The 27,642-nt window shown below is 42.9% G+C and overlaps 1 protein-coding gene across 3 annotated transcripts in view; it reads left to right on the top strand.

Moving 5' to 3' along the window:
* Window positions 1-23,611, top strand: part of RABGAP1 (RAB GTPase activating protein 1) — a 545,250-nt gene extending 521,639 nt beyond the window's left edge. For all 3 annotated transcript variants that reach the window (XM_029610918.1, XM_029610917.1, XM_029610919.1), the window contains exons 23-26: window positions 594-677; window positions 5,344-5,415; window positions 17,453-17,650; window positions 21,709-23,611. In XM_029610918.1, coding sequence (XP_029466778.1) covers window positions 594-677; window positions 5,344-5,415; window positions 17,453-17,650; window positions 21,709-21,831 — 477 coding nt within the window. In that variant the 3' untranslated portion in view covers window positions 21,832-23,611. The remainder of the gene's footprint in view (window positions 1-593; window positions 678-5,343; window positions 5,416-17,452; window positions 17,651-21,708) is intronic.
* The last annotated feature ends 4,031 nt before the right edge of the window (window positions 23,612-27,642 follow it).

Genomic DNA, 27,642 nt, shown 5'->3' with positions numbered 1-27,642 from the left:
CCCCTGAGGCAGATGTTAAGCGCCAAAATATCACAATGATGAGTCTTTGCCATCGTTGTGCTCTGTTAGGTACAGGCTTTTTATTGAAAAGTATTATTGAAGTGATTATTAATCGGGTACATGTTTTGTGAACATTGGTTCATAATTTTGGATGGGTGATTATTTGAGCTTTGATACTTTAAATGATACTGTTTATAGCCCATCATGGGCAAAAGACAGCAGAATTAGTCATTTGCACCTTAAATATATCTGATACCACCAGTGAAAAACTCTTTTGCATATCTTTATCTTTGAGTAGTATTTTTTTGTATGGTATATATTATTTGGAATTTTATTATATTAGCTTGATGAATCAGGCCCATTGTGCTTGGAAATGCATTATCAGGTTTCCATTATCAAGAAATGCAGCGGTCTAAAAAATATTTGTAGTACTTCAGAAATGCATGGAGGCTTTTAAAGCTTTCTAGGTGTCCTTTATGGCCTTTTCTTCTAGTGGGTCAGAGGCACACTAGTTTAAAGTTGTTGGCTTTTGTGTTACAACGTGATTTTTGTGTTTTTTCTTTCCTTCACTTGGTTTATCTGTTTAATTCTAGCTAAAAGAGATGTGTCGTAGAGAATTGGACAAAGCAGAGTCAGAAATTAAGAAAAACAGCTCCATCATTGGGGATTACAAACAAGTAAGTTATGTCAGCAGGCAAGTGGTAATTATTTTTCATTTAGAAATCTGTGATGGACAAAATAATTATATATGCACTTGGCTGGACAATTTTAAGTGAAGATGATTTTCCCTTTTAATGTATAACAGAACGGTATTTTTTTCTTTACCCTCACAAGACCTCTTGCTTTTCTTTTTTTCTGTGCATCTTTTACAAGGAAGCCATCACATCTGACCTCCAGTATTTTCCTGGAAATAGTATTCTTGTACATCGTCGTCCTATGTATAATCCAAGCACTGCGCTAATATCTCTACCATACCACCTGGCCAACCACTAATTGTAGATCTAAGAGCACTTCTTAATTTGGTCATCCCTTGAGAGAGAGAGAGAGAGAGAGTGCTTCTGCAACAGCCACGTACCCCAGGTGCAGGGCTGGTGCTAGCATTTTTGCTGCCATGTGCAAAAAATTGCAGTGTGCCCCTCCTCCCCATTTTGTTTTGTTTTTTTAACACAAAATTGTTGTTTTCCCCAATAACCAACACACAATGCATCTGTGGAAGTGGACTATCCTCGAAAGCTCATGCTTAAATAAATTGGTTAGTCTATAAGGTGCCATGCAATTCCTGTCATTTCAGCACACAGTAGAAACAGTCAGTCTCACGCTATGTTTCAGTCCCCCTTCTGCCACTGAAAAAAACCCTTTATCTTCGGCAATCGAAACTATGAAAACTAACAGTCCCCAAACCTATTTTACCCCATCCACAGGTCCAAAATTTCTAAATTGTGCATGAATGATCCCCAGGTGCTCCTTCCTCACCTACCAGTACATAAAATTGATGCTAGCTGGTCCCTGTAGCCGGCACCAGTTTGTTGTACAAAATAACATGCACTGCTGTAAAACTCTGCAAAAAAAGACACTTGGAACCCATTATAGTACTGTTGTAATGTGTCTTAGGTGTGGGTTTGGCCCTTGGACGGCCAACAATATAGTAAAAATCCTATACCAAAACAGTACTAACTGCAAGCACTCAAACAAGAACAATCCTATCTATGAAAAAGCAAATATTATACCAGGCCCTAAAACACCTCCTATTAGAAAAGCAGAAGAAACTACTCTCCTCTAAATTCCTACAGAGAAACTTTACGTGCTAGCAGAATGCCTCACCTCGCTTACATACTAAATACAGAATAGAGAGACCATAAAATATAAATAGAAATGTGTAGACAAAAACTGAACTGGAAACTCCAACAAACTAGACTGTATATTATGAAGGATTGGAAAAACAGAGACATCACCAATCCTCATAAATCAAACAATAAAATCAAGAAATATAAATCAATCATAATAAGCCATACTTATAAAAAAAAGAATATTGCCAAAAAGATGAAAAATAGAATAACATCCAATAATTAAGAGCTCATATATAGTTTTAAAATTTTCCAAACGGCAATAAAATATTTCAAAATGGCAGATACATCAACCACCTAATAATTAAAACAAGAAGGGAAAAATCCCTCACTTCCCAAACCTAAAAATTTTTTATTTCCAGTTACACTGAGCTTGTTGTGGATTAATGGGGGTAGCAAAACCTTTTCACACACCTCTCAAGGCAGACTCCCATTCACACACCATCACATCCATCCCTTCAGGCAGACATTCACATCCACCCATCCAGGACAGGCTCCCATTCACACCCAATCACCTTCCCCACCTCAGGTAGGCTTCATTCACTCATCCATCCCAGGCAGGCCCCCATTCACAATCACTCATTCCAGGCAGATTTCCATTCTCGTACACAAACATACCCATCCCACCCAGGCAAGCTGCACACACACATACCCATTCTCCCCTAAGTAGGCTTCATTCGCACACACACACACCCATCCTCTCCCAGGCAGGCTTCATTCGCATACTCAACAGTCGCTCTGCTAGCACTTCCTGTATGCTTATCTCGTGCATCGTGAGATGACCATACAGGAAGTGCTAGCACAGCGAGTGTTGAGTACCGCGGGGTCGGCAGCACACAAGGAGGAATCGCAGAACGAGCTCCTGTTTTCTTCTGATGCTACCGGTGACTGCACAGGCCTCTGCATTTTCCTGCCACTGATGGGATAGGATCCACCGGCAGCCACACATACCTCTACATTCTTCTGCCGCCGGTAGTGGGATGGGGTCTACCGGTCGCTACATAGGCCTCTCGCTACTCACTGACTTAGGTCTCCTTCCATCATAGCCGCCACCCTCCTGAGTATGCCGCCCCATGCAATTGCACGGTTTGCACATCCGGTAGTGCCGGGCCTGCCCAGGTGTTAGGAACTTGAGCGGGTAGTCCCTCCTGGCACACACATCGCAACCATGGTGGATGGCTATAGGTTTATATGTTGTCAGCAGCAATATGTATCATAAATAGGGCTTCTGATTTTAAATTTTAACCAATAAACCCAGATAAAACACCCTGATGCAAAAAAAATAAATAAAAGGTGTTTATTAAATACAGGAAGAACACCACGTCTCCTATTATTCTTTCGTCCCTCCTTTGTTTATCCTAAATTCTTTTTGGTTTTGTTCTTTTCCATGTTAACTCCTCAGCTGCATAAGTGTATGCATTTGATTCAGCTGGAAAAGGTACCCAATAATAGTATCTGTGCTGCAAAAATACTGATAAACACTGATTTTTTGGTACCCCAAAGAATGCTTAATTAGTTGGAAAATAAACACCAACATTTACAATGTATAAACACCCAAAATCAGAAGCCCTAATCATAAATGCAAAATTTTCTATTTGTCGCATGCTTTGTCAGAGGTGCATCTGGAGAGCTGTCTAAAGAAGCATTTGAGCATGTGCAAGAAGAGTCTTGTTCAACCTTGGACCAAAATGCTACTATGAATGAAGAGGAGTTCCTCATCCAACCTCTGCTGGGATTTTTTTTTTCATGTTGCATTGTAGTGTTGCCATTTGTTTCACTAATGTTTTCTGTTTTACTTTTTAGTGTCCCTAATTGAGCATTTTGGCTTTCCAAGCCACCTAACTCAAAACCAAAGGGCACACTTTCATCCCAACATTCAGTCTTTAGCCTTTTTGCCTTAGATGTTGAGAGAGTAGCGATTAAGTAGGCTTATGTGTCTGCGGAAGTGTCTTGGAGCCTTCTAGTTTCTAGGGAAAAGTCTACCAAGAAAGCATACAGTTTTAAATGGAGAATGTTTCACTTTCTAGTGAAAGGACACGTTTCTAGGTTCCTGTTCTTGATATATACAAAATGATTTGAGTATCTTTCTTCTACATCATCTTTTAAAAGTGCTGTAGTTGCAACTATAAACTAAAAATAAACCTCTATGACTGGTTTAACAGCCAACTTCATTTAGCTGAGTTGGCATATGCCATTGATTTTTAGTATGGAAATTGGAGTAGAACCAGCTTTTAGTTGTCAGGTTTATGTGTGACCTTCTCCATTTGAAGCATTCCATAAAGGGCCCACAGTATTATGGTGCATCAACATGGTTTTAACCCAGCTGACCTCAAATTCCTGACATTAACTATCTTTTCTTTTTTTTTTTTTTTTAAACAGTAAGTGAGCCTTCAGGCTTTTGTGATTTATACATTTTATACAAAATTTTACTATAACATGTCAGTACTTCATGCCCATCCTAATTTTCTGCCTAAGGTGATGTTGGGCATCAGCTAAGACAGTCATTCTTTCAACATTTTCCCCTCACACTCTTAAGGGAGAATCTTAAGACTATGGGTTGGAAAAGACTTGTTGCCAGTTATCAGGAGTTGATTAAATACCTTACAAAAAAGCTAACTTTTTGTTTCTTTTTATTATCAGCAAATCTGGAATTTCCATAGGAATACACATTATTTCTAATTACCTATCAAATTGCGTTCCTTACTCTCTTGCAGTACTGACCTTCAAGGAGAATGTCTTGCTGTTCAGATTGACACCATCAGTTGCTACTCTAAAATCAACTATGTTAGAAGAGGTTTGCAAAGTTGCATCTTTGAGCTCAGTTCACATAGAAGACAAAACTAATGAGTATCTCACAAATAAAACTCATTCAGGGGCTTTGTTCAAAGCTACTACAACAAAATAAACAATTAATACACCTTTACTGGGAATGTGTATAAATAGGAATATATATAAGACACTTCCCTTTTCACTCCTCGTTGTCTTGTCTTGGTGTTTTGAGTTTCATTTTCACTGGGGGAAGGGGAAAGAAGGAGAAAAATAAAGCATAGGTCTTTCTAACAAAAACATTTAATGGAAGTTTTTTTTCCACTGTTGTTGCCATCTACCCGTTTATTTCAAGACAACCCTTAACTAGCTAGCCCTGTGTGTATTCCTCCATTAAGAGTGCTTGTCAGAGAAAGTGAATTTGTGTACCTATAATAATCTCAGATAATAGCAACTCAGTGGGAGAGGTACATCCCACCCTCTTCCCCCTTTTGGGAGTTCTATCTTTGCTAATTGTTAAACTGAATCTGTTTATGTCAATATGGCTCCCTTCCTGCACATGCTCAGAAAACTCTCTGGACATTATTCCAATCATGTATGCAAAACAGGTCACATGATCGCACTTGTCACTCCATCAAGTGAGTATTAACAGAGAACAAACTTTGCAACTGATTTTACTTTATTATACTGTTTTAAAACTAAAACAAAAGTATTGAATCATTTTATTTTATAGATTTGTTCTCAGCTAAGTGAGAGACTGGAAAAGCAGCAGTCATCAAATAAAGCCGAAATAGAGAAAATCCGGGTGAGCAGTACTATCTCATAAGGAGGCAACTGCATTGCATGCCAGGCTTTCTTCTAATGCTGCCAATTTGCACAGGCATGAAAAACATGGGATCCCCAGTTTTTATTGTATATATTTATTGTATGCATTTGCCGACCTCTGCATTACACTTTTGAGGTCAGTATTCAGAGGCATTTAGCAGGATAACTCACAAGTTACCCAGCTAAATGCCGACTTTTCAATATTTTGGACATTTATTTGGCTAAATTATAAACAGATAATTCATTATCCATCTAAAATTTAGCCGGATAATGTTGGAGTGTTCCAGGAATGTTCTGGGGCAGAGTTAAATAAGCCAGATAAATTATCCAGCTCATTCTGGTCATGTCAAAAAGTAGTCCTTAAGATAACCAGCTGTATTCAATGAATATCCCTCTAAAGTTTGCCAGATAAGTTTATCCGGCTAAATTTGCAATCCAGCCAGTGACTGAATATTAACATCTTTATGGCTCTGTAGAAGGGCAGCTTGCCATGGACTGGTGCTCGTTTTACAACTGAGAAAATTCATATTTATTATTTCAAATCCAATTTCATTTTTATTGTAGTTTCAAATTGGCATAAAATGTGAGTTCTTAAGACTGCTATTATGTACAGTAATTTAAGATGCATGTGATTTTTTTTTAAAGTACATTTTCCATGTAAATAAAAAAAGACAGTAAAAGGTGAATGTTAAAACCGGTGCGTGGGCGCACGTGTTCGTCGGCCCATGCCCAGGGACATGGCTATTTTGTAACATATGCACATACATGTGCACATATTATAAAATAGCCTGGCAATTGCACAAGTGCACTCAATTTTAAATGGACACTCACCTGTGCGCACAAAAGCAGCTTTCACCACATAAGTGGGGACATTTTAAAAGGGATATGTGCCGATGCATTTGCTAGTTTTACCTGTTTGTTCCCAGTTCGCCCCATTAACAGGTTCACCAACACACACTCCCCAGACAGTTTAAACCCCTCCAAAATGACTCATTATATATTTTTTTTGGACTTACACACCATCTGTAGCAGAAGTAAAATTATGCAGAAGGATGCCTTGGCACACGGATCGCATAATTATATATGCACAAATTTCTGGTGAAAGTCCTGAAATGCCCATGTACTGCCTAGGCCCTGCCCAGACCATGCATAGCGGCCTTTATGCACGTATCTGGGCGGCTTTTAAAATCCACTCGTGCGCCAACCCAACATATTCGCGCATTCCCTAATTTCAGCACACGTCAGGCTTTTAAAATTCACATTTAAGCTTAGTATTAGCAGCCCTGATACATTGTTGGTATGTCCTAAGATTATAGTGCATTACAAAAAATTTTTTCATTGCACTTTACTTGCAAGAGGCTGTTAGTACAGTGTAAATACTGTATGAAAAGTAAAGTGCCAATCATTTATAGCATAGATTTCTGCAGATGCTCATAAGCCTATCGTGGCTTGCTGTGCGGTATTTGGGAATTCCCGATGGAATCTGGAGGTTAAGTATTTGGGAGTGTACCTTATTTTAGGAATTTCTTATTCTCTAAAGTGCTGTGTATTAATAATCCATTATAAAATCACACATTGAACCCCTGATGGTTTATGGTAATGTTATCACATTGAGGAAGTCTAATGACTTAAACCTTAGTCCATGATCTTTGTGTAAAACTTTACTGTTCTCCTAGGCCAAGCAGGATGTAGTCCTCACACATGGGTGACATCATCAGATGGAGCTCAGCACGGAAAACTTCTATCAAAGTTTCTAGAATCTTTGGCTTGCACACTGAGCATGCCAAGCATACCACTATCCCTGCATCCATTCGGGGTCTCTCTTTAGTCCTTTCTTTTCCACGGAGCTATCATCTCGCGGATGTGGAGCTCGTGCTCTGTAGTCGGGAAAACTTATCTTTTCTTCACAAATATTTTCTCTTTTTTTCATCTTTTTTCCTGCGCTGGGTCTCTCTTTGGTCCCCTCGGTTCTTCTCAGTCAGTGAGTACTTTTTCCTTCTCCCATATCCACTGGTCGTTGTGCCCTCGCAGGCTCTGTGTGCCTCATGGCTGCCTCGAGCTTTCGCCGATGCCCCCAGTGCCCCTGGACTGTGTCCCTAACGGATCTACATGAAGTCCGCATCTTCTTCCTGGGGGCGTCACACAATGTCCGCAGCTGCAAATTGTGTGCCCAGATGACATTGAAGGGCCAGGCTGGATAAAATGGCGAAGGTATTTGGATCAGGCAAGTCCAAGCCCTCTATGCCAGTGTGAGTGCCCTCAATGCCTAGGGACTGAGGAGAGCCGATTGCCCTCGATCCCCGGTCATCACCCCTCCCTTGAAGCTCTCAGGGCAGGGAGGCTCCGGGGATCGACTGGTGCTGGTGTTCTCGAAGTCCTGGACAATCCAGGTCATCGTCGTCATCCTTGGTGCCGTGGAAAGACTAGGCTGAGCACTGAGGGAGATCCTGCAGACATCGGCCCCTGTCCCCATCCAAGCACAGGACCGGGCTGGTGAGCACCATGGCAATTGTCGCCCTGCCGCATAACAGGCCTCGACACGAGAAGGTCCCATCCTCCCTCAAAGTCGGTGGTCCGGGGCTGTCCGCACCGATTCCACTGCTGGACTTCGACCCTCCTCGGAGCCTTGAGTAGGAGTTGGGCCCAACCCTCCCCTCTCAGCCTCACTCTCATCGGCGGCCTTCAAGGCGTAGTTGGAGCATTGGGTGCGCCTGGCAGTGGAGCGTGCTTTGCATGAACAGGAACCGGTGGCCCTGCCGCAGATACCGATGCCTTCCCTGGCGCCTTCGAGGCCGGCTCCTGCACCAATACCAGCGCCCGTGCCGATGCCGATTCCATTGACTGGGCTGGAACCATCATTGGATCGCCTCGACATGTCCTCCCAACACAGTTGATGCCGGTGCCTTGCAATCCCTCGGTGTCCCATAGGGCTCAAAAGTGCAAGATGGGGGGGGGGGGGGGGGGGGGCGCTTTAGCCGCGGAACAAAATGGCTGCATGAACCGGAGCTCCTGCTGATCCTGGACCATTTTTCGCCTAAAACCTTACAATCCAGGCAGCTAACGCGGCTCCACTACCTGCGAAACAGAAGTGAGCAGCATGGCGCAAAAGAAAAAAAGGAACCGACCTTCGCCAGTTTTCATACGCCAAAACAGCACTGCTCAACGAAGGGCCTGCTGATGAAATTGAAGCCACAACCTCCGGTGAGCACGAGGCCGTGGAAAACAGAGAGATGCAGGGGGAGGGACGGCCCCGATAGACTCCATGCCGACTAGAGCAGAATTTTGCCAGTGGTTTGGTGAAATAAGAAGAGAAATGAAAGAAAACAAAAAAGACCTCCTCAGCCATATGGACGCGCTGAAGGAGGAAATGGCTGAGATAGAGAGGAGAATTGATGATTGTGATATTCCTCTGGAAGCACACGTAGAGAAGATTGTAGGCATCCAAGCCTCGATTTCCCATCATAAATCTGAAAATGAGGGCATACTAACAAAACTGGAAGATCTTGAGAACAGAAGCAGACATAACAATTTGAGAATCGGAGGGATCCCTGAAACAGATGAATATGCTAACTGCAAAGAGACTATTAAAAACGTATGCAGTTTCTTTTATAATGCATGGACACACTCCTGGGTGGACGTGGAACTACCAGAGGTGGAATTAGAACGAGCCCACAGAACTTTGGGACCTAAGGTACCTGGCAAACCGCGTGACATTGTAGTCTGCTTCTCCAAATATTCAGTAAAGGAGAAAGTTTACCTCACGGCAAGAAAGCAACAGTCCTGGGACTGGGAATCACATACTATCATGATATTTGCTGATCTTTCTCCTATTACATTAAAAAGAAGAATGGAGTTTAAAGAAATCACTCAAATTTTGAGAAAAGAAAATCTCCGATACCGTTGGCTTTTTCCGTTTGGCATTGCCATAACTATTCAAGGCAGCACTTCTAGAGCATATAACATAGAGGAAGCAGCAGCCATATTGAAGGAGGCAAGACATGTTATCAGAATCACGAGGGACAAGAAGCACGTACAGCATACAGCACCGGCGGATACCCCCAGATGGCAACGGGTCTCCAAAGGCGGGAAATGACCGCAGAAATTCGGGGGACAATCGAGTGGATCATAATAAGGAGCCAGGATGAGAGACAACATCCAGACAAGTATCTGAGACAATCTGGTTCCCGAATGGTAGTCATGCCAAAACATAGCCGTTCAGTTGTGCAGTTATTCTCTTAAGCACTTAAGGTTTTATACATGTTCTGTTTACAGTTGATGTTTTCTAATTGATGGTCTGGGGGAGGGGTGGATAGGTTCCAAGGTAAGACCCGTTCTCATCAGCTCAAGCAGCCATGATTGGGAATCGAGACTGCGGGGCTATACAAGCTTGGAAGGAGGGGGGAGGGTCGGGGGGAGACGGGGACAAGGACAAAGGTTGATAATATGGCTTACTCTTTTACTCTACAGGCTAAAAGATCGACAGAACGCAGGTGCAGGGTCACTTTGGGTGTGTAACTCGTAATCGAGGATTACAATCAGCAAGGGGTCTGAGTGTGTTGGAGGCCGCGCCATGGCGTATAGGATTGCACTTTACATGAGTCCTTAAAGAATGATGTTGATTAAAATAGTCTCTTAATGTTAAGGGACTCAATAGCCCACGGAAAAGACATCTTTTGTGGACTGAGGCCCAAACTTCTAGGGCAGATATTTTGTTTTTGCAAGAAACCCACTTGAAGCACAGGCATGAACGGTTATTTCTCTGGCCTCTTTTTTTCTCGCCAATATCATGCTGCGGCGTCCAAAGTGGCATGGTATTCGGGAGTCAGTATTTTATTTCATAAGGACCTACAATGCCAAATTACAAAACCCCTTGCTGACCCTAATGGAAAGTACTTACTAATATAGGTAGAGATAAATCAGGTCACATTCACATTGTTAAACATATATGCACCCAACTCTGACCATTCAGGTTTTTTTGATGGCTTACAGCATGTGCTAGACAAGGTGGAGCTGGGACAGACAATTATTGCTGGGGATTTTAACATTACTTTACAACCTCGCATAGATAACTCATCTGGAGGTGGGGTAGGATCCAAAGTGGGACGTACCAGTCTTAAAGGGTTTCTGAGGTCCAGGGGATTGCAGGATAAATGGAGACACAGAAATCATAATTCTAGAGACTATACCTTTTTTTCCCCACACACACACCACTCTTATTCTAGAATCGATTACTTTTTGATAGACAGGGTTCTCAGCTTACGGGTCTGAGAGATAGCTATCGGCAATATCACCTGGTCGGATCATGCTTCGATCTGGATGAGCTTTAATTTATAAGATAAACCTGCCGGAATCAGATATTGGAGGTTAAACAATACCTTGCTAGAGGATGATACTTTCTGCCAGTCCATCCGCGATGCCATTGCAGAATATCAGAGGTTTAATGAGAACACTACTGAATCTAATAGTTTGTTCTGGGAATGTTTGAAAACAGTTCTCAGGGGCCACTTTATATCACAGGCCTCCCATCGGAAAAAGGTGAAATTGGAAAAGATTACCAAATTGACTGCTGAAATTGCCCTATTGGAAAAGCAACATAAAGCATCCCTTTCCACCAGAATTTATTACCAATTACAAAGAGCTTGCACATCCTTGCAGGAGTTACAGGCCTATGAGCTTCTATTTATCTTACAGAGGGTAAAACAGGAACATTTTGAGTGGGGCAACAAGACGGGTCGGCTATTAGCACGTAAACTAAAGAAACAAATTGAACAACATATCATTACGAGCATTAAGGGAGAGGATGGCAACATACTCAACACGCCCATAGAGATCCGAAAACGTTTCCAACAGTTTTACGGAGCATTGTACACTGCGGACCCTAACATCCACGCGGACCGTATAACCTCATACCTTGCTAATATCAAATTGCCTCAAATAATAGAAGAGGAGCAGCAGTGCTTCGAAGCTGGAATTTCCACTCTGGAAATCCAGCAAGCATAAGTGAGCTTAAAGCTAACAAAGCTCCAGGACTCAATGAATATATGGGATCTTTCTATAAGATATTTAGGGATCAATTGGCCCCTCACCTCATAGAGGCATTTAATGCTCTACAGGAAGGCGATTCGCTTGCAGTGGGGGAAAATGTGGCAGGCATTACCATTCTAGCGAAGCCAGGTCGAGACCCGATAGAATGCAGGTCATATAGACCCATCTCCTTAATTAACATTGACTTTAAGATTTTAGCAAAAATACTGGCAAATCGCCTTAATAAGGTAATGGCGAAGTTGACCCATCTGGACCAGGCGGGTTTTCTACCTGGACGGAAAGTGGCAGAAAATGTCTGGAAAACTATTGATCTTGTATGGTGGGCAAAGAGGCATCAAACCCCTGTGGTCTTGTTTGCTGTAGACGCAGAAAAGGCCTTTGACATGGTCCACTGGCCTTTTCTTTTCCAAGCTATGCTGAAAATGAATTTTGGTCTCAAATTTTGCAGTTGGTTGGCTAAATTGTACGAGAGGCCGGAAGCTCGTATAAAAGTTAATGGGGTATATTCTGAACTGTTTCCTATTTGTAGAGGCATGAGGCAAAGTTGCCCATTATCACCTTTATTCGCACTCTTCTTAGAACCATTTACCACTAATGTTCGTAATGATATCTCTGTCTCCGGTATACAGGTAGGGGAAGCTGATTATAAAATGTCTCTGTTTGCAGACGACGTGCTATTTACGCTATCAAAACCAAGAATATCGCTAGAAAGGGTGGTTGAGTTGCTGAAAGACTTCAGCTTGGTATCTGGATTCAAGCTGAATCTAGACAAATCAGAAGTGTTAAATATCTCTTTGCCTATTGACTAGGCTAATGATCTTAAAATTAAATTCCCATTTAAATGGGCAAAGAATCATATTAAATAACTGGGCATATTAATCAGCAGTCAGTTAGATGAGCTGTTCAAATTGAATTTTAATCCATTAACGACCAAGATATTTCGAGATTTAGATATGTGGGTGAATTACCCGTTGGCATGGACTGGTTGCATCACCACAATTAAAATGAATGTAATCCCCAAGTTTAACTACTTGTTTCAGTCGCTACCAATTCATATTCCCACCAAGGTTGTAAAGGGCTGGCAGAAACGATTATTTGCCTTCATATGGAAGAGAAGACACCCAAGGGTGGCCCAATTGGTGTTATATACTCATAAACTATGGGGAGGTATGGGGGTTCCAAGACTGCAAGAGTATTATAGAGCGGCGCAGCTTAGTGCTTTTATCACCTGGCATAAAGGGAGGGAATCACCACGATGGGTAGCTATTGAACAAGAAGCGTTGGAAAAAATACCTCTTAGAGCCCTCATGTGGCAACCATAGGAGTCATGGAAAGTCCAGGGCCTAATAACCCTGCCCTTACAAACTATATTACAGGTCTGGGCGCAGTGGAAACTCATCATTATAGGCGCGAGACGTTACTTTCATAATACTCTTTTACAATAAGAACACGCCGGGTTGGGATAATATGACTTATCGTGATTGGAAAATTAATGGCCTCACAATTTTGGGCCAGCTATGGGGAAGGGATAGTTTACTACCTTATAACCAGCTTAGGGACACATCAGCTTCAACACGACCATCCTTACCCTTACTACCAAATACATTACTTTATTCAACAAGAAGCTATTGGGGGAGAGTCATCTCAGGGTAAGGTACAGTTGGAAATCTGGTGCGAGGCTGCAGATAGAATCAGGGGCGGTTTATCCAAAATATATAGCCTCCTACAGGTCACTAAACTGGACAATATGAAATAGATTAAAGCATGGGAGAAGGATTTGAATAAATTCTTTACTAAGGAAGAATGGGACTTGATTTTCCTAAACACTAAGGGATGTTCCATATCAGCAGTCCTCACAGAGAATAGCATAAAAGTATTGTTTTGGTGGCACTTTACACCCTATAGGCTTTACAGAGCGAAACTTAAATCTAATGACCTGTGCTGGAAGGGTTGTGGCATGTCGGGAACTTTCTTCCATATGTGGTGGGCGTGTCCTAAAGTAAGTAGATTGTGGAGGGAGATTACTAACCTGCTGCAAAGTATTTGGGGAAACCTATTCTCTTGACTCCGGAATGTGCATTACTAAATGCCCCATTTGAGAGTAATAGAAATTCTAATGCATTGCTTTTACAAATATGTTTGGGTACCAGATGTGTTTTGGCATCCATGTGGAAGCAAGCACAAGTCCCATCTGTGGATGTAGTACTTCACAAATTGGACAATATGTGTATTCTTTACTAAATGACTGCTCAAAAACACCATTGTTTACCTCGATTTAACCAAGTCTGGACTCCATATTGTGATTGGAGACAGTGTGATTTGACTGGACAGAAGACATCTCCGATGATGGCCAATATCATGTACTACCATGATTTTTATTTGATTTCTCGTAATCATATTCATGTTACTATGCTGGGACGAAAGTCAATTGTGTATTGATCTTTATGCCTGTTATCTTATTATGTTATTTGCAAGCAATATGCCAATAAAAAACTTCAATTAAAAAAAAAAAAAGTGCAAGGTGTCCAAGGTAGTCCTCATCGGGGACTCCTCGGGCGATGAGGGGCCATCTGCACCTCGAGGTCACTTGGCACCATGCTCAGCGCCCCTGGGGCCGGGGCCTAGCCCTCTGGGCCCCGTGATTCCTCCAAGCCTTCTGGCACCTGCTCCTAAGGCCACGCTCGGGGCTCCACACCCCTCCTCTCCAGGTGGTCTTGAAGAGCCCAATGACTCATATGAACCCTCGGGCCAGAATACCTCCATCGCAATCATCGGTATATTCCAATGACCTTCTGTCGGATCCTTCCGCTTCAGAGGAACGACAGCGTTCCCCACCAGAGGACTTGATTTTCGCTGGGTTCATCCATGCGATGGCTGAAGCTATCCCCTTCCAACTTATGACGGAAGTGGATGCCTGCTATAATATGCTTGAGATCCTCCAGTTTGTTGACGCCCCGAATGAGGTTGTAGCAGTGCCGGTGCATGAGATCTTTCAGGACCTGCTTCTCAGGCTGTGGGAACACCGCCTCTACATTGCCCGGGTTAACCGGAAGACTGATGGGGGTGTAAGCTTCAAAAAGCGTCAGCTCCCCCACCAGTTGGTGGTGGTTGTCTGCGCTCAAGAAGGCAAAGCGGTCAAAACTCCATGCGTCAGCCCCTCTGGGTAAAGACAACCAGGCATGGGACACCATGGGATGGAGGGTGTATCAGGGATCTATGCTAATAGCCCGGATCACCTCCTATCTCTTGAACATGACCCAGTTTACCCGCAACCTCTACAAACAAGTCCAGAAGGTGGTGGACGGTCTGGCGCAGCAGCCCCAGGAAACACTCATGGCCTTCGTCCAGCAGGGCCTTCAATGTGGTAAGCACGAGGTGCATGCTACCTATGATGTCTTTGAGACAGTAGGGCATGTACTGGCGGCAAGTATTTCTGCCTGTCATCTAGCCTGGCTTAGGGCCTTGGACCTTCGTCCTGAGGTTCAGGACTGGCTGACAGACTTGCCTTGCACCAGGGATAATCTTTCGGTGACAAGGTCAAGGAGGCGGTCGCACAGTTAAAGAACCACCATAAGACCCTCCAGCACTTGTCTGCCGGGCCCTCGGCCTCACCGGCCTTTTCCAAGTGGTTGCTCTGTCCAGGACCGAGGAGACCTTTCTGTAGGCCTAGAAAGTACTTCCCTCCGTTCCCCTGTTCCAGGCCACTGCAAGTGAGGCCAGGAGCAAATCCTGCCATCAGTGAGGCCCACGCCCACAGCCAGCCCCCCAGGCCAGTCCCACTATGGGATTTTGACTGGCAGCGAGGGAACATATGCCAGTCATCTCTTCCGGTGCCTGAGGACCCCCGGTCGGGGGCCAGCTCTGCTTTTTCATGGACTGTGAAATCTAATGACCTGGACCCATCTGGGGGCCAGCTCTGCTTTTTCATGGACTGTGAAATCTAATGACCTGGACCCATCTGGGGGCCAGCTCTGCTTTTTCATGGACTGTGAAATCTAATGACCTGGACCCATCGATCCAACGTCACGAACTGTGACGTTGGATCGATGGGTCCTGTCCATCATTAAGTGGGGTTATCAGCTGAATCTCGTGGACCCTCCAACAGATTTCCCCCCAAGCCCGCAGTGAGGTCCCGTCTCACACCCAGAGCTGCTTCAAGAGGAACTCTTGGCCCTTCTGCAGGCCAGGGTGGTGAAACCAGTTCTTCAGGGACAGCAGGGTCGGGGGGTTTACTCCTGTTAATTTCTGATTCCAAAAAAAACAGGGGGCCTCCAACCCATTCTGGATTTTTGAGCCTGTTTGCCGCACCCAGTACTGCTCTCTGACCTGGTCGGACAATGTGCCACCCACGGACGCCTTTGCAGTCCATTGGGGCATGAGCCTCCTGTATGCCTATCTGCCTCTTCCATTAGTGTTGAAAACTCTCCTGAAACTTTGCCAAAACTGGGGATCCATGATCCTTGCCCCCCCGCATTGGCCACCACAAGTATGGTTCCCACTTCTGTGGCAACTGTTCAGACGGAGCCCAATCTGTCTGGGGACGGCTCCAGACCTCCTCTCCCAGGATCAGGGCAGACTGCACCATCCCAAACTCCGTGCCCTGTCCCTCATGGCATTGATCCTGCAGCCCCTGGCCCTTTTGGAGGACTCTTCCATGAAGTCTTCCAGGAAGCCATCCACCAGGAAGTTTTATGCATTGAAGTGGAAGAGGTTCACCAAATGGTGCGAGCAGAAGTGTCTCAATCCCTTCTTTTGCCCCTTCTGACGACACCTGAACTATCTTCTGCATCTCTCGAAGGTGGGTCTTAAAACCAACTCCGTGCGAGTGCACCTCAGCACCATAGGTGCGTACCATCAAGACATGGACAATTCACCCATCTCGATGCAGCCTATCTTATCATGAGGCGGTTCATGTGAGGGCTACTTCATCTGCAGCCTCCACTGAGGCCCTCTGTAGCCTCATGGGACCTGAATGTGGTACTAGCCCAGCTGATGAAGCTGCCATTTGATCCGCTGAGTTGGCACGTGCATGTTATAAAATACAGGTCCCACAAGCACGTGTGTGCCAGGTTTTCATGTCCGCGCGTGCATATGTGGGTGGCTGGCTGGCTGGCTGGCCTGCTCCTCGGGGGGGGGGGGGGGGGGGGGTGGCAGGGGATTTTAGAAAAATATGCATGGCAACGCAATTGGGCCTCCCCCCAGTTCCCTCCCAGTCCACTCCATTTAAGAAGTGTACTGGCAGGGAACTTTCCTATCCTTAACACTACCCTTCCTTCCACTTCCCCTCTCCTCTCCTCCCCTAACTGTAACCTTCCCCATTTTTTTTTATTTTTATACTTACTGCTCCTCGGGAGCAGAAGTAAACTCCGTGCGCTGGCCGGCTGCTGGCACATGCTTCCCCAGGACAGTGGCTAATGGCGCTGTCCCAGCTCATCCCCACCCCACCTAAATCACGCCCCCTCCAGCCTGCCCCTTTTGCAGGGCCCAACAATTCTGCATATAATTGGGGTTAATCACTTGGCCGGTCCTGTTCTAAAATGCACATGGTGCACGCAAGGCCCAGCCATACATGTAAACCCCCCCCCCCCCGTTTTTACGCATGCGGCCCTTTTGAAATCGGGCCTTTATTGTGTTAGCATAAAATAACATGATTTCTCTCTTTTTTGCATTGTTCATTACTCTGCTTTCTTTGACTCTTCACTCCTGAATTGTCCTAGTTTTCCCTTGCCAGACTATTTCCCTTGTGCCCATCTCTATCTCCCCTCTTTTATGAAATGTCTATCTTGTCTTCCTTTATAAATCACAAGATCCATTGATGAGTCTAATAATATTGTGTATACTATAATAGATTTGCAATGTTTTGGATTATACAGGAGAATTTATCTTCATTCTAGTTTTTCTGCTATCTTTGTCCTCATATGGCTGTTTTACATATACAGTATAAAATTTAACCGTTCTCTGTCTAATGATAGCAAAAAGTGGATGGCTGTGAACGGTGCAGAGAGTTTTTCAATAAAGAGGGACGTGTGAAGATTGCCAGCTCTGCCAAGGAAGGTTCTGATGAAGACACAGATGAAGAGAAAGAGTCTCTGAAGAACCAGCTGAGAGAAATGGAACTGGAACTGGCGCAAACCAAACTCCAACTGGTGGAAGCTGAGTGCAAAATACAGGTACTGTATTACCCCCTCATTCTTCATCCTGCCCTTAAGGGGCCACAATCTAGAATGCTAGAGGGGAGATGGCTCTCACTTTAGTTGACCGAATTTCTAAGAATGAAGGGTATTTGTGGCCAGTAAGTACTGGTTGCTGATAACTACGTTTTTTGGGGGGTTTTTTGCTAAGAGGGAAAATAAAAATGTCTCTCTTTTGTGCTGTATGGTTTTTGAACAGAGTAATTTACCCAGATGGAGACTCTTCTTTTTTTGTACTCTGCCACCTTAGAAACATAGAAACATAGAAACATAGAAATGACGGCAGAAGAAGACCGAATGGCCCATCCAGTCTGCCCAGCAAGCCTCACACATTTTTTCTCTCATTCTTATCTGTTACTCTTAGCTCCTTGTTCTATTCCCCTTCCACCCCCTCCATTAATGTAGAGAGCAGTGATGGAGCTGCATGCAAGTGAAATATCTAGCTTGATTAGTTAGGGGTAGTAGGGGCAGTAACCGCCGCGATAAGCAAGCTACACCCATGCTTATTTGTTTTACCTAGACTATGTTGTACAGCTCTTGTTGGTTTTTTTTTTCTTCTCCCCTGCTGTAGAAGCAGAGAGCCATGCTGGATATGCATTGAAAGTGAAGTATCAGGCACATTTGGTTGGGGTAGTAACCGCCGTAACAAGCCAGCTACTCCTCGCTTTGTGATTGCGAATCCTTTTTTTTCTTCACCCCTGTCGTTGAAGCTATGCAGGATATGCGTGAAGCATCAGTTTTTTGTTTTTTTTTTTCCCCTGCCGTTGAAGCAGAGAGCTATGCTGGAAATGCGTGATGTATCAGTCTTTCTCCCATGCCGATGCAGCAGAGAACCATGCTGGATATGCATGGAAAGTGAAGTATCAGGCACATTTGGTTTGGGGTAGTAACTGCCGTAACAAGCCAGCTACTCCCCGCGTTTTGAGTGCGAACCCTTTTTCTTCTCCTTTGCCGTTGTAGCAGAGAGCTCTGCTGGATGTGCTCATCTACCTTGGGGTAGATGAGCACATACATTTCCATTGCCTAAGGCAGCGCTTCTCAACCAGTGTGTCGCGACACCCCAGTGTGTCGCCAAACACCGGCAGGTGTGTCACGTCTCCCGGTGTCCCACTGCCCTGTTGTGCATTCCTTCTTCCTTTTTTCCAGCCCCCGTTGGCCAATTGGAAGCCTCCTTTCTTCCTACCCCCACTGCCCAATGGGAAGCCTCCTTCATTCTGCCTGCCCCCGCGCAGGCCAATCGCAAACCTCCTCCCTTCTACCTGCCAGTGGGAGTAGGAAGAAGGGAGGAAGCCTTTGGCCGGTGAGGCAGCCATCGCCTAGCCCTGGGGTGGGGTGGGAGGAATAGCAGTTTCGAAGCAAGGTTGCCATGAGAGCCTATTCCCATGGCAGTGAAGAGGAAAACCTGACCCCGACGAAGCAAGGCCACCACGTGAGCCTATTCCCATGATGGCGAAGAGGAAACCCGACCCCGACCAAGCAAGGCCGCCATGGGACCATGGCGATGAAGAGGAAACCTGACCGAGGCCACCACGGGAGCCCATTCCCCTTGCCGGTGAAAAAAGAAGGCCCGCCGGAGTAAAGCCGCGGTGCAACTGGAGCCCATCCCTGCAGTGAAGGAAGAAGTTTTTGGTGAGAGTTTGTGTGTGGGTGTGAATGAGTGCCTGGGTGAGAGCTGGTGTATCTGTGTGTGAATGGGTGCCTGGGTGAGAGCTGGTGTGTCTGTGTGTGAATGGGTGCCTGGGTGAGAGCTTGTGTCTGTGGGAGTGAATGGATACATGGGTGAGAGCTTGTGGCTGTGGGTGTGAATGGATGCCTGGATGAGAGCTTGTTTGTGGGTGTGAATAGGTGCCAGGGTGAGAGCTGGTGTGAATGGGTGCGAAAGCATTTGTGTGTGATTGAGAGGTTGTATATAAGAGACCATGAGTGTGATTGAGAGAGAGACTGGTCAGGAAGATGACGGGTGTGAGAAGAGACCAAGACTGGTTAGTTAGTGTTAGTGTGTGTGTGTGTTAGTGTTATTAGCCTGGAAGGAATTTATTCTTCTTAATTGACTGCCATTTCAATTATTGGGTATTTTTAAATGTTGGATATTGTTCTGTGCAGCAGCTGTTTTGTAACATGTTTAATATAGCTTTACAATTATTTCTGTGTGGGGGGGGTCTATAGCAGCTTGGCTTATTCTGTTTTCCCAATAGGAAATGTATAAGTGTTTAGGGCCTGGTTTAATAGTTGTATTTCTTAGATACGGTTATTACTGTTTGAGTGTATTCCATAATACAGGTGTAACTTTGTGCGGGTTAGTTTGTGTGCATTATTGCAAATCCTGAGAGTCTGTTAGGTGCTATATTTCTCTTTCCATTTCTGCAGGTTCGCACTGCATGCAGAGTGGCTTTTTTGGTTTTCCATTCCAGTTTCTGTCTCCATATTTATAATTTGTGGTTTTTCTGTACTTGGTGAAGGGTGTGTGACTGAGGTGAGGTATTTTACTAGCATGTAGGCATTTGTATCAATCTTATTTGTTGTGTTTTCTCAATAGGACATGCATTAATGGTAAATTACTGTCTTTTCATAAGGAAGGCTATTTTGCCTGGTAGTAAAGGGAGTTTGTTTTGCTTTTACTGAGATGTCATCAGAACCAGAATATCTTTTTTGTATGGCGAGTTGTACAGGGTAATGCCCTAGATCTGCTCTGCACTGATTGAGGGGATTCCTGTGGATGTAGAGTGCATGTTTACATTTAGCCCCATGATGGTCACATGTTCAGTGTGTCACGCATGTGAGAACCATCTGTCAGGTGTGTCCCGGCCAAAAAAAAGGTTGAGAACCACTGACCTAAGGACCGGATTTTAAAAAGGTTATGCGCGTAAATCGTCTTACGCACGCCGGGCCTATTTTAAAAAGGCCCGGTGACATGTATAAAGCCCTGGGATGTATGTAAGTCCCGGGGCTTTACTAAAGGGGCGGTGCGGGGGCGGAGCCAGAGACCTGCAACACAGCGGCCATTGCCGCTCTGTCTAAGGATTGCGTGCCGGCAGCCTGCTGGCGCGTGCAACTTGCGCCTGCCCAGGGGCAGGTGCAAAAGATAAAATAAAAATTTGGGGGGGGGGGGGTTAGAGTAGGGCTAGGGGGTGGAAAGGTTAGGGGAAGGGGTGGGAAGGTCAAGTTAGGGGGAAGGGAAGTTCCCTTCCAGGCCGCTCCGATTTTGGAGTGGCCTGGGAGGGAACAGGGAAGGCAGTTCAGTTCAGCACGCGCAAGGTGCACAATTGTGCACTCCCTTGCAAGTGCCGACCCCGATTTTATAACTTGCGTGCGCCTGCGTGCCCAGGTTATAAAATCGGATGTACAAAACCTCCTTTTGGCTGTTTGAGGTATCACAGAAACACACCTAGATCTTTTTAGTATGTAATGGATTGTATAATGTTACATTCTGCAAGTTGGTTGGCACCACAGTGATCTTTATCACTTTAGCTTTTAAAATAAATTATAGTTAAACAATATCTGCCATCTCAGGTAGTACCAATAATTTTGGACCACTGTTAAATTCTTGCTTCAATGGAGAAATCAGTAGAAATTGAATTCTGCCTCAACTGGAATGCATTAATTTGATAAATAGTCGTTCCCAACTATATTACATAGACATTATAGTAATCCCAAGCACTGAAGTTTTATTGGTCCTTGCTAGCGTCATAGGTTTTATTTTCCATAACTGACAATGGAAGAAGTTGTTATAATTTTAATGGGTGGTTTGTAGGTTTACAGATGTAGGTTCTGTCTGTTTGTTCTTTGGATAGAGTAAAGTTTGCCTGCGCAGCTAAGATATGTAGCTCTTCATGCAAAAGTTAATGATGGGCCTTAGTGATATGAATTCAATTGTGTTTAATCTGTATAGACAAATGTGCCAGTTACTCAGTGTTATCTGAGTTGCTAATGTTTCTTTGCTGTATCAATGCCAATCAACAATAAGACTTTTTAATTTTGTAAATCTGAGGGGGAAAAAAGTGATAAGGTGATGAATGTTAAATATTCTTCTTCTTTAGGATTTGGAGCATCATTTGGGTCTTGCACTGAATGAGGTCCAAGCTGCAAAGAAGACCTGGTTCAACAGGACAATTAGCTCCATAAAAACAGCAACGGGCGTTCAAGGAAAAGAGACTGCTTAAAGCAAAATGCTGAGCAAAACACATCTTCTTCAAACACAATACCTTTTGTTGCCTTCCTTGGCCTGAGATTTTACGACGGTGACATGTAAGAGGACCAGGTTGTAAATAAAAATAGAAACACAGCATTGACAGGAATGTAATAAGTCAGTGATAGAGTGGTGACATTCACATGTACTTATGAAAGAAAGAAAGCTTTCATACTAGCAATCGGATTCCTCATACTACTGATATTTAACAGGTGATGTTATCTAGATCAAAACTACCATGCTCATTTCCCAAACTGAACACTCCAATTTTTCTGTCTCATTTCAGGCCTCAAAAGCATAACAAAAAAAGAGATACAAGAGCTTAAACTATAACATCAAGTTTACTTATTATAGGGATTATTTTTAATTACTATCAGTTTTTTAAAAATATTTGATTTGATTATAAAAGTTGTCACTAATAATAAAAAAAAGAGTACTTTTAAGATCTGTGTCAGTGCCAGAAACCAGGACACGTACCTAGGGTTAAGATTTTTGAAGGTAAAATGATTTTCTGTCCAAATGGTAAGTTTTTTTGTCTAAATGTTGGAGAAATATGAATGAAATGGGTGTTTTACTATTAACTTTTTTGTTTACTGTTTTTTGAGTTTTTTTTTAATACCGTACAGCATTCCACCTTCTATAGGTACTTATATTTGGTGGAGGTAAATGACTTGCTAAATAAAATGTCCTGATATCAAAATTAACCTCAGAGTAGCCTGCTAAGAAAAGCACAGCTCATGTTCCCAGTATGTTCGCCATTTTGTGTCCATTTTGCATATTTACATGTTCATCATCTCTGTGCAACTCTGTTTTGATCATGAGCAGTTCAGCCAGCTTACACTTGGTGATTATGTGATTTCTCTCACTTCTTAATGCTAGACCTTACCATGATTTGTCTTGTTCTCTTGAACATTTGCCAAATCATTTCCGTTCTGTATCTTCTTCAAGCAGCGTTTCAGTTCCAGTTCATGGACTGCCAGAATCCACTACCTGTTTTGTTTTCTCATGCCTTGCTCATCTCCAGAAAGATTTGTTGTGTTAGCTAATTCCAGCACACCATGAAATTCTGTAGCAGGTCTTCTATGAAGTTCTGTGGGAGCTTTCCCAGCATAAAAATTTTAGTTTTTGCACAGAGGTATGAATGAGAGAAATGAAAAATAATCATTATACTTGCCATAATCTTTTCTTTAGCCTTTGTGTGTGCTCTAATGGTAATGTTCTAAAGTTTGGAACAGGTGAGTTCTATGGGTAATTTACAGCACTGGATGAGATTGCTCTCTTCGGTGCTAAACAAAATATTGTTTTTAGATTCTTTAAACGATGGACTGTTGCATGTAAGTTCTCACCAGAAAGCTATTGAATGGAGGTTTTGCACCTTGTATGTTTTCTTTTTCTTTTTTAATTTATAATGGTTTGTGTTATGTTGATGTAACTGTTGCATCAGTGAATAAAACTGGTATGCAGTGTGAGCAAGAGGACTATAATAAGAGGCACTGGTTTGTATATAAAATTTGTTTTATTTTGTATTTCTACTTTTCATGGTTATTGTACTAATGCTAGCAAATGTAATAAGTTACTATAAATCATAACATGTTATGTCAAAGCTTTCTCCTTATTTGCTTACATTGCTCTTTGTTTAATACCAAAAACTACTGTAACGCATTTCAGCATTAGATGTGTGGACATTGTGGTAGAATAGGTGCAGTGTGTATACTTTATGAATTGAATTATAAACTAGTACAATTATACTGCTATTTCTCTGTTTTATTTTACTGTAACCCCAGATATTCTACAGTTTAAAAGTGGGGTATATTTTAAATCTAAATGTTAAGAGAACACTTCACAAAATGACATACAAACTGAAACTGAGCACAGAAAAAAATGTTTAAAAGATATCCAGTGTTCAAATGTGAAAATGAAAAATGTAGATGTAGGCATTCTAGATAATTAACAAAGGAAGCGTAAGCTACTACTTCCTGAAAAAAGCTGATGTTGTGATCCCTAAAAGAGAGAGTTGTCAGGAATACAGGAAAAAAGGAAGAAATACCTCAACACCATTTATTTAATGACTGGAAGAGGAACAGTGTGCAAATCCAAGGCTCTCGTGCTAAACTTTCAAAAGGGAAACTTTGATAAAATGAGAAAAATTGTTAGAAAAAAACTGAAAGGAGCAGCTACAAAAGTAAAAAATGTCCAAGAGGCGTGGTCATTGTTAAAAAAATACCATTCTAGAAGAACAGTCCAGATGTATTCCACACATTAAGAAAGGTGGAAAGAAGGCAAAACGATTACCGGCATGGTTAAAAGGGGAGGTGAAAGAAGCTATTTTAGCCAAAAGATCTTCATTCAAAAATTGGAAGAAGGATCCAACAGAAGAAAATAGGATAAAGCATAAACATTGGCAAGTTAAATGTAAAACATTGATAAGACAGGCTAAGAGAGAATTTGAAAAGAAGTTGGCTGTAGAAGCAAAAACTCACAGTAAAAACGTTTTTAAATATATCCGAAGCAGAAAGCCTGTGAGGGAGTCAGTTGGACCGTTAGATGATCGAGGGGTTAAAGGGGCACTTAGAGAAGATAAGGCCATCGCGGAAAGATTAAATGATTTCTTTGCTTCGGTGTTTACTGAAGAGGATGTTGGGGAGGTACCCGTAATGGAGAAGGTTTTCATGGGTAATGATTCAGATGGACTGAATCAAATCACGGTGAAACTAGAAGATGTGGTAGGCCTGATTGACAAACTGAAGAGTAGTAAATCACCTGGACCGGATGGTATACACCCCAGAGTTCTGAAGGAACTAAAAATATGAAATTTCAGACCTATTAGTAAAAATTTGTAAGCTATCATTAAAATCATCCATTGTACCTGAAGACTGGAGGATAGCAAATGTAACCCCAATATTTAAAAAGGACTCCAGGGGCGATCCGGGAAACTACAGACCGGTTAGCCTGACTTAAGTGCCAGGAAAAATAGTGGAAAGTGATCTAAACATCAAAATCACAGAACATATAGAAAGACATGGTTTAATGGAACAAAGTTAGCATGGCTTTACCCAGGGCAAGGCTTGCCTCACAAATCTGCATCACTTTTTTGAAGGAGTTAATAAACATGTGGATAAAGGTGAACTGGTAGATGTAGTATGCTTGGATTTTCAGAAGGCGTTTGACAAAGTTCCTCATGAGAGGCTTCTAGGAAAAGTAAAAAGTTATTGGATAGGTGGCGATGTCCTTTCGTGGATTACAAACTGGCTAAAAGACAGAAAACAGAGAGTAGGATTAAATGGACAATTTTCTCAGTGGAAGGGAGTGGACAGTGGAGTGCCTCAGGGATCTGTATTGGGACCCTTACTTTTCAATATATTTATAAATGATCTGGAAAGAAATACGACGAGTGAGATAATCAAATTTGCAGATGACACAAAATAGTTCAGAGTAGTTAAATCACAAGCAGATTGTGATAAATTGCAGGAAGACCTTGTGAGACTGGAAAATTGGGCATCCAAATGGCAGATGAAATTTAATGTGGATAAGTGCAAGGTGATGCATATAGGGAAAAATAACCCATGCTATAATTACACAATGTTGAGTTCCATATTAGGTGCTACAACCCAAGAAAGAGATCTAGGTGTCATAGTGGATAACACATTGAAATTGTCGGTTCAGTGTGCTGCGGCAGTCAAAAAAGCAAACAGAATGTTGGGAATTATTAGAAAGGGAATGGTGAATAAAACGGAAAATGTCATAATGCCTCTGTATCGCTCCATGGTGAGACCGCACCTTGAATACTGTGTACAATTCTGGCGCCGCATCTCAAAAAAGATATAATTGCGATGGAGAAGGTACAGAGAAGGGCTACCAAAATGATAAGGGGAATGGAACAGCTCCCCTATGAGGAAAGACTAAAGAGGTTAGGACTTTTCAGCTTGGAGAAGAGACAGCTGAGGGGGGATATGATAGAGATGTTTAAAATCATGAGAGGTCTAGAACGGATAGATGTGAATTGGTTATTTACTCTTTCGAATAGTAGAAAGACTAGGGGGCACTCCATGAAGTTAGCATGGGGCACATTTAAAACTAATCGGAGAAAGTTCTTTTTTACTCAACGCACAATTAAACTCTGGAATTCGTTGCCAGAGGATGTGGTTAGTGCAGTTAGTATAGCTGTGTTTAAAAAAGGATTGGTAAGTTCTTGGAGGAGAAGTCCATTACCTGCTATTAAGTTCACTTAGAGAATAGCCACTGTCATTAGCAATGGTAACATGGAATAGACTTAGTTTTTGGGTTCTTATGACTTGCCAGGTTCTTATGGCCTGGATTGGCCACTGTTGGAAACAGGATGCTGGGCTTGATGGACCCAGTATGGCATTTTCTTATGTTCTTATGTTCTTATTTATTTATTAAAAAAAAAAAAAAAAATTTAGGTAAAAGTCTGCCAAAATTAGCAACATGATGATCTCATTATCGGTCTGTTTAAAAACAATCATCTTAAGGGGCATAAAAAATATATAGTGTGTTCCTGAATAAGCAGGATCTTTACGATCGTGTAACTATGTATATGCTTGCACATGTATAGATGCTTATTTTTATAGCAAATGCTTGAGTTTCTAGGAAGGGCTGCATAACATTTCTTTGTTTTCAGAACTTTGAGCATTTTCTTGAAATGGAATGCAGCGATGAAAATTTCTCCAAGGACAAGCAGGAAAGCAATCTTCACATGTGTGTTAAATCATCTGATGGAGCCTGACATGAAACTTTGAAGTTTTGAGCAATGTCTTGAGCATGTGCAACCCCAGCCACCTCCCAGGCAAAGCCCCTCAGTCTAATTTTTTCTGCAGAGCAAGCAAGACACTGTTATTTGTGCTCTCTCACAGCAATTACAATGAAAGTTTCAGGAGCTGCAGAACCTGTTTTTCCTCACAGGGCCCAGCAGGTTTTGTTTTGAGAACATAACCTTTAGCTGGTGAACAGTCTACAATCTCAGCAGAAGGGTGATTCGTGTTCTCACGTTTTTGGTGATTCCTGTGTGTAAAAAAAAAAAAAAAAAGTTAACTCTTTGGTTAGTATATCGAAAACTTTGACTCTTCAAACTGCTAATGGGGTAACTATACCTGTTGATTTATTAAACAAATTTTGTCCTGAATTAAGGGCTAAAGGCAATTGGGAACATTTTGACCCTGTAGGACAATCAATGGAAGAAAAGTATAGCAGAGTTACTTCTCTGAGGACAGCAGGATGTTAATCCTCACACATGGGTGACATCGTCAAATGGAGCCCGGCCCGGAACTTTAATTTCAAAGATTCTAGAGCTTTCAAACATGCCCTACTGAGCATGTACAGCTGTAGTTATCACCCTGCCCCCTAGGCAGAGTCCCTCAGTACATGATATAGCTAATTCATGTAGAAACCGATTCCTAGGGGAGGTGGGTGAGTTTCATGAGGACTAATATCCTGCTATTCTCAGAGAATAACTGTTACAGGTAAGCCTCTCTGCTTTCTCCGAGGACAAGCAGGATAGCAGTCCCCACACATGCGTGATTCCCAAGCTATAGGCGTCCTGCACAGGACCAAGCAAGGAACACCAACATTCTGAAAGTACCACCTTTCTTCGCCTGTGAGGCAGCTGACCCAAAAACAGGTCTAGACAGGAAAAGTTGGGTTCTACAAAAGAAAAGCAAAGAATAGACTGAGACACATATACCGTGATGTGTAGCACAGGTGCTTAAGGCAGGGGCGTGATGCAAAGTCCAAAGTTGGAATTTTGGATCATCAGTCTCTGACAAGCAAA

The sequence above is a fragment of the Rhinatrema bivittatum genome, chromosome 8 (genome assembly GCF_901001135.1).
Source record: "Rhinatrema bivittatum chromosome 8, aRhiBiv1.1, whole genome shotgun sequence".
Classification (NCBI taxonomy): Eukaryota; Metazoa; Chordata; class Amphibia; order Gymnophiona; family Rhinatrematidae; genus Rhinatrema; species Rhinatrema bivittatum.
This window is presented reverse-complemented; position numbering and strand designations above follow the sequence as displayed.